At 38.3% G+C, this 12,931-nt stretch overlaps 1 protein-coding gene across 10 annotated transcripts in view; it reads right to left on the bottom strand.

Annotated features, from left to right (window-relative positions):
* The window catches only part of fryl (furry homolog, like), a 333,936-nt gene that overhangs the window by 20,684 nt on the left and 300,321 nt on the right, over positions 1 to 12,931 (bottom strand). For all 10 annotated transcript variants that reach the window (XM_073064691.1, XM_073064693.1, XM_073064685.1 and 7 more), the window contains one exon: positions 5,574 to 5,642. In XM_073064691.1, the coding sequence (XP_072920792.1) occupies positions 5,574 to 5,642 (69 nt within the window). The remainder of the gene's footprint in view (positions 1 to 5,573; positions 5,643 to 12,931) is intronic.

Raw genomic sequence — 12,931 nt, 5'->3', positions numbered from 1 at the left:
GAATTATTGATGCCACTGTGTATATTTGATATAATGCAATGGCCCATGTTGGTTAGGTTTTTTTTTCTTTTTTTTTGGGGGGGGGAGGGTTCTTATTTTCTCCATTTTTTGTAACCACTATGAGTTTGTGAGGTTATTATATATGGATTATCATCTATTTGTATTTATACCTTAACCTATTAATTATGTACTCTCAAGCTCTTTGTACTCAATGTTTCATTTATGTTTGTTTAAAGTCAATAAAAAGATTTAAAAAGAAAGACTATAGCTTATTTTATCATGTGCCTCCGTGTACCCTATCACCTCACTCTTAACAATCGACTTTAACATCTTCCAAATTACTGAGATCAGACTAACTGATCTATAATTTCCTTTGTTCTGCCTCTCATCCTTCTTGAAGAGTAGAGTGGCATTTGCGATTTTCCATTCCTCTGGAACCATGCCAGAATCAACGATTCTTGAAAGATCATTATTAATGCTTCCACAATCTCTTCAGCCACCTCTTTCAGAACATAGAGACTAAACAAGGTACTGTTTATAATTCCCTGAAAATCTTTGTGCAGCCATTAAAAATATTGATAGCGTCCATGGATTTATAACTAGAAGCATAAACTAACTGATAATGATTCAGTTTAGAGAGCTTCATTATAGAAAGGTAATGAGAGCCATAGGAGAGTATATAGGGTAAATTTATTAGGGTTATTTCAAGGATGGAATATTTAAGGGAATGCAAATACTGGTGCTATTTACAAATGGACAAAAGTTAAATGGCAATTATTTGCAAATGGGAAAAGGAATAAGCCACTCAAGCCTATTCCATTCAATAAGATAATATCCAATCTGTGACTTAATTACTTGATCCATCCTCCTTAAAAACCTTTCATTAACAGCACTTTGAAGCACTTCTTTAGACACTCGACTGTAGATCTTAGAAGCAGCCAAAGCAAATCTGATCATATCACAAATATTTGATCCTTTTCAAGTACTGCTGTTAATATAGCTATCTTTTATAAGCAACCCATCTTGAAATGTTTGAAAAATGTTCACTATTTGGTTTAACATAATTTCCCAACATGCTCAAAGGGTGGAGCTTCTTCTGTATAATTCTATGACAAACAGAATTCGCAGTCTGCTTGGGAGGACACAATGTTAATTTGGTTAATGTAATTTTGATAGCATAGCATACACAGGTAAAGTTGTTTCTGAGAAAGCAGCTAACTAATTTCTCTCTGTTAAGTCAACAACCAATTAACAATGCTTACATGAAACTCATCCATTCACCTTTCAGAATGGTCATCAACAAAGCAATGATGAAGAGGTGCAGAGGTATGTCAATGAGCTTGTTTCTCCTGCTTGAGACAGGGTGCACAAACATGGTACTCCTGGAATTAGATGGAAATTTAATGCAAGGTTTGTATGTTTGTGATTAAGCCAATAATTGCTCTCCATTATGGCTGGTATCATGAAGAAAATATGAAGGAGTGGTTCCAGGAATGGAAAAGTTGTGTAAACTGGCAAGAGACCTGGAACAGCTGAATAAACACGGCCTGACAAGCAACATGAATGAATGGTAGAATCAAGTCAAGTCAATTCACTTTTATTGTCACTTCGACCATAACTGCTGGTACTACAGTACATAGTAAAAATGAGACAACGTTTTTCAGGACCATGGTGTTACATGACACAGTACAAAAACTAGACTGAACCATGTAAAAAAAAGAGAAAGCTACACTAGACTACAGACCTACACAGGACTAAATAAAGTGCACAAAAACACTGTAGGCATTACAATAAATAATGGACAATAGGGCAATAGGGCAATAGGGCAAGGTGTCAGTCCAGGCTTCGGATATTGAGGAATCTGATAGCTTGGGGGAAGAAACTGTTACATAGTCTGGCCGTGAGAGCCCAAATGCTTCGGAGCCTTTTCCCAGATGGCAGGAGGGAGAAGAGATTGTATGAGGGGTGCATGGGGTCCTTCATAATGCTGTTTCCTTTGCGGATGCAACATGTAGTGTAAATGTCCGTGATGGCGGGAAGATGATCTTCTCAGCTGACCTCTTTATCCGCTGCAGGGTCTTGCATATCAGATATATCAGATGTGTTATATCAGATATAACACATCGAGTCCAGAGGAAAGTATAGCAATACACTGAATGAAAATCACTTGAACATTGCAGCTTCTACTCCGGTTTAGTGGACACTCAAGTCACATTCCACCTGTCTATGCTTGTCTTCTTTATTTGAAGTTATTGGGGTTATTGTGGAATCATTTTAGAAAGGGCTAATTGGCACAAACTCAAGAATATTTTTGAGGTGTTATGAAAAACTGCGTTTTCCTAAAATCTACTTGTTTTCACCAAACACAGAACAAGTTACTTTGGAATGTTAAACAGGATAAATACAAGGCCACAGACATGGATTGGTAATTGCAAAGAGTTTGGAGTACTTAATTTAGTCCTTGGCTCATAAAATAGATCATATGAACAGAGACAGTTAAACAGATGCTTTTGTTCTCAATTCTATTCTCTATTATGATTTTGGCCTTTTACACTATGGGTCTCCTATTCTTAGCTATCTACACTACAGTGGATCAAGGCCTATTCCTGTATCTGAAGATATGATGTTCAAAACAACTTACACACACTCTGCAGTCCTAACCAGAGATTTTGGAAGACTTTGGCATAACCTCAATCATTTTCTAGTCAAGACAAGGTTGGCATTCTATTTACTTGTTTTCTTTATCTGATTATGCCATTTTAAGCAGGAATTTTTTTTGGTTATGAACTTGTTAACATTTTAGAGAGTATGAGCCAAAACAAATGACCTTGCACTTGGCTGCACTGAAATCCATTTACCACAATCAGTCCGCTTGTTTAATCTTTTAATATCTCTTTGTAATTTAATGCTATAGTACTTACAAAGCCATTTATCTTTGTGACATCAAACTTGGATACATGGCTTTTAATCACGAATAGTAAAACACGAATAGCTGCAGCCACAATACTTATTGTGATAAAAGAGCACAAGGCACACTCTGTCAATTTGAGTACCTATCCAATGCTACTCTGACTCCAACCACTCAGGCATTTTCCTAAACTTTTCAATAATATGTCTTTATTTCCATGAGATTTTTATTTAGCTAACAAGTGTGAGGTATTGCACTTCGCAAAGTCAAACCAAGGTAGAACATAACAAGGTAAATGGTACGACACTGAGGAGTGCAGTAGAACAGAGGGATCTGGGAGTACAGATACATAATTCCCTAAAAGTGGCGTCACAAGTAGATAGGGTTGTAAAGAGAGCTTTTGGTACATTGGCCTTTATAAATCAAAGTAGTGAGTATAAGAGTTGGAATGTAATGGTGAGTTTGTATAAGACATTGGTGAGACCGAATTTGGAGTACTGTGTGCAGTTTTGGTCACCTAATTACAGGAAGGATATTAATAAGGTTGAAAGAGTGCAGAGAAGGTTTCCAAGGCTGTTGCCGGGACTTGAGAAAACTGAATTACAGAGAAAGGTTGAATAGGTTAGGACTTTATTCCCTGGAGCGTAGGAGAATGAGGGGTGATTTGATAGAGGTGTATAAAATTATGATGGGTATAGATAGAATGAATGCAAGCAGGCTTTTTCCACTGAGGCCAGGGGAGAAAAAACCCGAGGTCATGGGTTAAGGGTGAAGGGGGAAAAGTTTAAAGGGAACATTGGGGGGGGGGGGGGGCTTCTTCACGCAGAGAGTAGTGGGCGTGTGGAATGAGCTGCCAGATGAAGTGGTGAATGCGGGCTCACTTTTGACATTTAAGAAAAACTTGGACAGGTATATGGATGAGAGGGGTTTGAAGGGATATGGGCCGGGTGCAGGTCAGTGGGACTAGGCAGAAAAATGGTTCGGCACAGCCAAGAAGGGCCAAAAGGCCTGTTTCTGTGATGTAATGTTCTATGGTTCTAATAATCATTTTGTTCACTCATTAAGCCCAAACTTTATCTCCGCAGACATGCTCTTGTCTATTACTTCAGCTATCCCTTCAAAAAGAAAATTTCTCATCTGGTTCACTAGGCTAGATCTAAATCTTACATATCCATTGGGTGTTTGCTGATCAAAATGTCTTGTACCCTGCTTTAGCATAATCATGTTTTTAATGTAATGAACTAACAGACACAGTTTGCTGACCCAACAAAAAAAAATAAACATCATGAGAATTTCAAAGATGTATCACTATGGTGTTAGCACATTTCTTTGCTCAATTTGGTGGGAGAGCCATATGGCTGTGAAGATTTGTTACTTTTTTAAAAAATTACCAGGGAACACGAGTTAGTGAGGAAGTTCTATAAATCCAAAACAAATAAGGCGGCAGAAAAAAGGTGGAAGAATTCTTGTTGAAGGATGAAACGTTTTGTACGGGGAGGTGGTGAGGCAATTACTTATGAAAGGATCATGGATTTTTTTTGCAAAAGACACAAGGTTCAAGAAAAATACAAGGTATTGCATGTTTTCAAATGCCTTAGCGAAGCTGGTAGAGACACAGTGAGCTAGGCAGCTTTCTTCCGTGCTACTTAACAGGATGGTTATAAATATCAACACTGAACATTATGGATGTCACGTAGTTCATCAATATAGCAATGTAAAATTTACTGAAATCACTTACTTAATTCCAAATTTCTTCAATACATGAATTTAAATTACCAAATACAGTTGAAATAATGAATGGGCCTGTTAGGATTTAGAGAACACATTGCCAATAGTGCAATTAAAAAACGACATATTCTGAATTGAAGGCAGCAAATTTTCTATGGCAGTATCTTACATCTCACAGCGAATTATCATTGTGTAACTTATTCCTGTATCTAAGGATGAATAATAGCACTGTTGATATGACCAATTAACAGATCTTATTTGTATTATGGAAAAACAAAGTGAAAGGCAACTGAATCTGTTTCTTTCGCAAATTACATATACGACTTGATAAACAAACTTATTAGAACTTTCAGCGGAAAATTATCAACCAGACATTGATTCTAATTCATTTCAGAGAAATATAATTTTAAGTAGTTCTAAGGCAGCCACATCTATTTGTCTAAACCTAACTGTAAATCCACATTAAGCTAAACATAGTCAAGCTATGGATCAGAAAGCTGTAAAGTATTATTCACAAATAAATTATGATGCCACAGCAAATTCATCATACTTACAGATTTAAAAAATAGGCATATTTATATAACACACATAATTCCCAAAGGGTAGGCCACAGCTTGCTTTCCTATAGGCTCAATTTTTAATAAAGATAGTAGTAGTAGTAGTAGTTTCAGCTATAGGAGGAAATCTGTACAATTATCTACAGAAGTGAAAATGATACCAACAATATATAATAAATTCTTGAGTAATCAATTTGTACGGGATAGAACAGTTACCATAAAATCTTTGGTCTGGGGAAATACGCCTTCAAATATAATTAAACTAAAGCCCAGCCTTCTAGTTCTTAACATCAGCCTTAACATCAATAAACGGAAAGATTAATGCATCATATGGGAGTGGGGATGGAGTGTGAGAAGAATGGAAAAATGCAGACCCTCACCTGTGCACCTCTATTGGTTCTTTGGAGATTATCCCCTGCACCAAAAGTCCTTTTACAGTTTTCCAGCCACTGCATTAAAATATTTTAAAAAAATCAAAAAGTCAAAAGTTTAAAACGTACCCAGTCACTGAAAACTTCAATAATGTAATTACTTGCAGATAAATTATGCATAACCAGACCAAGAAATCCCTCGTACAGCAAAACCAACACACTACTTAAACACCTCCAAATCACGGCATTCCCAGTCACTGATAAACCTTACCTGCTGGTCAATCAAGACTATTAAGCAAAGTAAGCTGAGAATATTCAGCTACCACTTTATGAATAACAGCTTCAATAGCATCATTGCTGAAGCTGTCCTCCAGGATCCTGTTTATCAGAACATGACTAAGTGGTTTTGAAGGGTCATTGATCTGAAACTCTGCTTTGCATTCCATATATGCTGCCTAAGCTTCTGCTTTATTTCGGAATTCCAGCATCAGCATATTCATGCTAAAATTACTTGATTATTGATGGCAAAGTTGAGGTAAAAGTTTGAATACTTGAGTACTTGAAAATAGGTGTGACGTCATTTCCTAGTGACTAAATACTTAAGATATATATGAGGTAGAACACACACACACACATATATATATATATATATAGAGAGAGAGAGAGAGAGAGAGACATGCACAGACACACACAGTTTTTTGAGGAGGTTACAAGGAAAGTGGATGAAGGGAAGGCATTGGATGTTGTCTACATGGACTTCAGTAAGGCCTTTGACAAGGTCCTGCATGGGAGGTTAGTTAGGAAGATTCAGTCGCTAGGTATACATGGTGAGGTAGTAAATTGGATTAGACATTGGCTCAATGGGAGAGGTCAGAGAGTGGTAATGGAGGATTGCTTCTCTGAGTGGAGGCTGTGACTAGTGGTGTGCCACAGGGATCAGTGCTGGGTCCATTGTTATTTGTCATCTATATCAATGATCTGGATGATAATGTGGTAAATTGGATCAGCAAATTTGCTGATGATACAAAGACTGGAGGTGTAGGTGTAGTGAGGAAGGTTTTCAAAGCTTGCAGAGGGATCTGGACCAGCTGGAAAAATGGGCTGAAAAATGGCAGATGAAGTTTTATACAGACAAGTGTGAGGTATTGCCCTTTGGAAGGAAAAACCAAGGTAGAACATACAAGGTAAATGGTAGGCCACTGAGGAGTGCAGTAGAACAGAGGGATCTAGGAATACAGATACAAAATTCCCTAAAAGTGGCATCACAGGTAGATAGGGTAGTAAAGAGAGCTTTTGCTACATTGGCCTTTATAAATCAAAGTATTGAGTATAAGAGTTGGAATGTTATGGTGAAGCTGTATAAAGCATTGGTGAGGCCGAATTTGTATTGTGTGCAGTTTTGGTCACCTAATTACAGGAAGGATATTAATAAGGTTGAAAGAGTGCAGAGGTTTACAAGGATGTTGCCGGGACTTGAGAAACTGAGTTACAGAGAAAGGTTGAATAGGTTAGGACTTTATTCCCTGGAGCATAGAAGAATGAGGGGAGATTTGATAGAGGTATGTAAAATTATGATGGGTATAGATAGAGTGAATGCAAGCAGGCTTTTTCTACTGAGGCTAGGGGAGAAAAAAACCAGAGGACATGGGTTAAGGGTGAAAGGGGGCAAGTTTAAAGGGAACATTGGGGGGGGGGTTCTTCACACAGAGAGTGGTGGGAGTGTGGAATGAGCTACCAGATGAAGTGGTAAATGCAGGCTCAGTTTTAACATTTAAGAAAAACGGTACAGGTGCATGGATGAGAGGAGTACGGAGGGATATGGGCCGGGTGCAGGTCAGTGGGACTAGGCAGAAAAATGGTTCGGTACAGCCGAGAAGGGCTAAAAGGCCTGTTTCTGTGCTGTAATGTTCTATGGTTCTATGGTATACCCACAGAATTCCAACCAAAGAATTATAATTGTAAATGCAAATTATGTCTTTCTTCAGGAGGGAAAACAGATGCCCACCCCAGTAGCTTTAGGTATGTACTGATAGTTTATTGTGTATATACACAATAGGTGCATGTTCCAAAACCAGCTCTGCTGAAAAACACTATTTTCAGTGACAGGCAAGGAAGACAATTCTTCATCTAATCAATTTAAGAAGTTCACCAGAATCAACCAATTATATGTGATGGCTTGTGCAAGAATCAATAGAATACTTCATAGAGTATGGAGCTGTTTTAGAAGACTTTAGCTCCCTGCTGAAAATAATGCGTGGAAGACCTACTCCTGTACCCAGATGATCTATTCTAATTGATAAACTTAAAATAATTGGTACTTTTGAAAATAAGGTCTAATAATATTTTTTGTGCAAAGTTCTTATTACTTGTCAAGGAGAACTGGTAATTTTAATCTTTTGTGCAATATTGTTTCCTTATGGACATGTACGTAAGGTATTTACCACCAACCCTGCTCAAAATGTCACCTTTCGATGACTGATAAGAAATAAAATTTTTCATCTAATCAATTTGTCTATTGGATTCATTCAATTATATTTGATGGCTTGTGAAAGAATGATGGAGCACTCCAGAAAGGAAGGGTCTGTTTAATAAGTGAATGGATTCTAAGTTCCATTAGTAGATCTTATTATGCTTGCTCTATGACCTAACTTAATTGAAGAGTAAATTTATGTGTCAACAGAGTAGATTGTAAAATATAGCAGATCGTCTTGTCACCATCCTCCACCGGTCAAATGCTAAAGGCGACAATGCTGATTTTGTTGCCAGAGAAACAGAAATGGGAGCATGGAAGAGAAGAATTTGATTTGCGTAATTTATATATATATATGTGGCATTCATGACTATTGATTCAGTTTATTTATGAAACTATCTCAGTTTCTTTATAGAGACTTTTACCAGTGAATCCGCAAGAAAATGAATCTCAGGGTTGTAAATGGTGACATATGGGTAGTTTGATAATAAATTTATTTTGAACTTTTAGAATAGCTTATATAACTGGAAATCTGAAGCAAAAGACTCTTCAAAATATTCAGCTATTCAGACAGCAACTGTTGAAAAAAAGAATTAATGTCTGGTCAATAACCTTTCATCAGAATGATTAGGTAAGGAATTGAACATGTGAGATACAAATCACAATAGAAGTAAAACGTAATGCTAGAAAAGTAAAATAAAAACAAAGATTGCTACAAAAACAGTGGTTCAAGGTATCATCATTCTTTTCCATGGAACTGCAGAAAAAAGCAGCACCTACATTACTACCTCTTCACACATTCCTAACACTTCTTCCAGGTTATCCTCTAGTACCTCTTCCAATTTAGTTCACTAAATGTAGTTCATAATGTAGTTTTCTCTGAATGGGAAAACCAAATGCAAATTGGGTGTTAATGTAGCCAAACATATTTGCCCATTCCACAAAGTTGATCCTGGACTTCAATTCTTTCATTCCACTCCCAAGTTGACTGCCCATTCCAGTGAAGCCCAATAATAGAATCACATCTTCCAACTTAGCTCTTTACAGCTCTCACGAATGAATATAGCATTCTATGTTTTCAGATAACCACCCTTTAGCATTGTATCAGAAAAATCATCAACCTATAATATTAACTATTTGTGTTGCTTTGCAGATGCTGCCTGAGTTTTTTCAGCATCTCTTCAGATTCTCAGGATTTGCTGTGCAATTTTAACCACTCTGTTCCAGTATTTTTTAAAGTCTTTCTCTCTCCTCTGCCTTCTTTCATCTCCTTCTGTTCCCATATCCTCTAGAAATAAGATTAAGGAGGGAGCACAGGATATTTGGCTCTTTGCACTGCTCTGCCATTCAGTAAAATCATGGCTGATCTTTTACCTCAGCATAATTTTCCAGCTCTGACCGCATATCATTTGATTCTATTAATATCCAAAAACCTACCAAACTTTATCTTAAATATAATTCAGTGACTGAGCCTTCATAGCCCTCTTCAGAAGAAAATTTTAAAGATTGACTTCTTATGTCTGCTTTGAGTAGCTAACTCATTTTTCTGGGACAGTGGTCCCTAGTTCTAGACACTCCAGGAATGGGCAAACATCAACTTAAACTTGAACTTGACTGGGTGGAGATTAATTGTCAATCAACCATATGGAGGAATACAACCAAATGAAATAGCGCTCCTTTAGGGCCAAGGTGCAATAACACAGTACCAACAGTCACACATCACACACATAATTATGATGACTGAAAAGACATAGTTACAAAAAAAAGTGTACTTCAATGAGATCATTTCTCATTCTTTTAAACTCAAGATAGGACATGACCAGAATGCCTCACCTTTCCTGCACTTCCTCCATCGCATCCTCAAACCTGTATGTAAACATCACACCCAAATCCCCATATTCAATTTAGATTTTTCAAATCCATTTCACCAGAAAGAAAAAAAATAAGAATACAGGGAGAGTTTCTGAGGAACTTAAAACTGGTTTAGGGTAAATAAAGGGTTTGTTTGTCCTACATCAACCTTTTAAAATAGGCTTGTTACTCTAGCCTCTGCACAACAAGAAATTATCTAGAAGTCAGAGCAAATACTTCGATGCTTTTTTAAATCAGTAAATTAAATTTGTAGCTCATGGGAATCCTCTTCAAAAAGAACCTAGCATGGAACTATGAACCTCATCTCTTGGTATGGAAGCCCAGTGAAAGCTGTGCACAGACTTGCTGCCAAACACCTCCTCGCCCACACGTGGCAAAGTCTGGACATCCAACAATGCCCTCATCAGCCACCTTAGAACCCACAATTTATAATGGAAGTAAATTATGCTTACCCCCAGAGATTGTAGAAGAAGATGATAATGCTGATGAAGGTAGTGTCGGATGGCTGCAGAATTTGTGACATGAAAACCAAAGCATCCTTTAAAAGAATCAAGAGGAAACAGAAAACCTACAACACAATACAAGCCCTTCGGCCCACAATGCTGTGGCGAACATGTATTTACTTTAGAAATTACCTCTGGTTACCCACAGCCCTCTATTTTTCTAAGCTCCATGTACCCATCCGGGAGTCTCTTAAAAGACCTTATTGTATCTGCCTCCACCACCGTCGCTGGCAGCCCATTCCATGCACTCATCACTCTGCATAAAAAACTTGCCCCTGGTCATCTCCTCTGTACCCACTTCCAAGCACCTTAAAACCATGTCCTCTTGTGTTAGTCATTTCAGCCCTGGGAAAAAGCCTCCGACTATCCACACAATTAATGCCCCCCATCATCTTATATACCTCTATCAGGTCACCTCTCATCCTGGAGAAAAGGCCAAGTTCGCTCAACCTATTCTCATAAGGCATGCTCGCCAATCCAGGCAACATCTTTGTAAATCTACTCTGAACCCTTTCTATAGTTTCTACATCCTTCCTGTAGCTAAGTGACCAGAAATGAGCACATTACTCCAAGTGGGATCTGACTAGGGTCCTATATAGTTATAACATCACCCCTCAGCTCTTGAACTCAGTCCCATGGTTGGTGAAGGCCAATACACAATATGCCTTCTTAACCACACAGTCAACCTGCACAGCAGCTTTGAGTGCCCAATGGACTCGGACCTCAAGATCCATCTGATCCTCCACACTTCCAAGAGTCTTACCATTAATACAAGATTCTGCTATCACATTTGACCTACCAAAATCACTTCACACTTTATCTAACTTCTCAGCCCAGTTTTGCATCCTGTTGATGTCTTGTTGTAACCTCTGACAGCCCTCCACACTATCCACAACGACCCCCAACCTTTGTGTCATCAACAAATTTACTAACCCATCCTTTCACTTCCTCATCCAGGTCATTTATAAAAATCAGGAAGAGAAGGGGTCCCAGAACAGATTCCTGAGGCACACCACTGGTCACCAACCTCCATGCAGAATATGACCCGTTACAACCACTGTTTACTTTCTATTTGCCAATTCTGGATCCACAAAGCAAGGTCCCTTTGGACCCCATGCTCCTTACTTTGTCAACAAGCCTGACATGGGGTACCTTCTCAAATGCCTTGCTGAAATCCATATACACTACATCTATTGCTCTATCTTCAATGTGTCTTAATCACATCCTCAAAACATTCAATCAGGCTCGTAAGGCATGACGTGCCTTTGACAAAGCCATGCTGACTATTCCTAATCGTATTATGCCTCTCCAAACGTTCGTAAGTCCTGCCGCTCAGGATCTTCTCCATCAACTTACCAACTACTGAAGTAAGACTCACTGGTCTAAAATTTCCTGGGCTATCTCTACTCCCTTTCTTGAATAAGGGAACAACATCTCCAACCCTCCAATCCTCTATAACCTCTCCTGTCCTCATTGATGATGCAAAGGGAGGCTCAGCAATCTACTCCCTCAATTCCCACAGTAGCCTGGGGTATATCTCGTCTGGTCCCAGTGACTTATCCAACATGATGCTTTCCACAGTCTCCAGCACATCCTCTTTCTTAATGTCTATATGCTCAAGCTTTTCAGATCACAGTAAGTCATCCCTACAATTGCCAAGGTCCTTTGTCGTAGTGAATACTGAAGCAAAGTATTCATTATGTACCTCCGCTACCTCCTCCGGTTCCATACACACTTTTCCACTGTCATACTTGATTGGTCCTATTCTCTCGTGTCTTATCCTCTTGCTCTTCACATACTTGAAGAATGCCTTGATCCTGCTCGCCAAGGCCTTCTCATAGCCCATTCCGGCTCTCCTAATTTTATTCTTAAGCTCTTTCCTGCTAACCTTATAATCTTCTGGAACCCTATCATTACCTAGTTTTTTGAACCTTTTGTAAGCTTCTCTTTTCCTCTTGACTAGATTTTCAACTGCCTTTGTACACCATGGTTCCTGTACCCTACCATCCTTTCCCTGTAGGTTTGGAAAGTGGTGGACTGGAGGAGTGGAAGTGCTATATCAAGAGGTTAATATATAACTTGGGAAGAGAATGTAATAGCAATAATATAAGGTTATTGCCTCTTTGCCATTCACATAATGGAGGACAAAGTCTAGCAGTATTAATGGATAAATTCCAGAAATCAACACTACTGTAATGTAGTATCAGTAACAAAGTTTTACTGGATTTAAGTACAAGTACACAGAGAAATAAAAAACTTCAGGAGGTGATGGTAAATCGCTACATGGCATTGTGAAAGTAACAGCTGGAATGCTATGTAGAGACCTGCTCAGTGCATTGAAATGAGGATATTCAAATTCTGGAAGCAATGTGAAAAAGGGCATCTAAATTAATTTCCTCCTTAATCTACTTAAACTGCAACAAGCTGATTACGTGGCAAGATTCTTAAAGGAATAAATTGAATTTTGAGTACTTAAGGAGAAGCTTAAAAAAATTGATTCTGCACACAGCTTTGATATATCT

Source organism: Hemitrygon akajei, chromosome 13 (genome assembly GCF_048418815.1).
Source record: "Hemitrygon akajei chromosome 13, sHemAka1.3, whole genome shotgun sequence".
In the NCBI taxonomy this organism is placed as follows: Eukaryota; Metazoa; Chordata; class Chondrichthyes; order Myliobatiformes; family Dasyatidae; genus Hemitrygon; species Hemitrygon akajei.
Note: the sequence above shows the minus strand (reverse complement) of the source record. Positions and strands in the feature narration are given on the sequence as shown.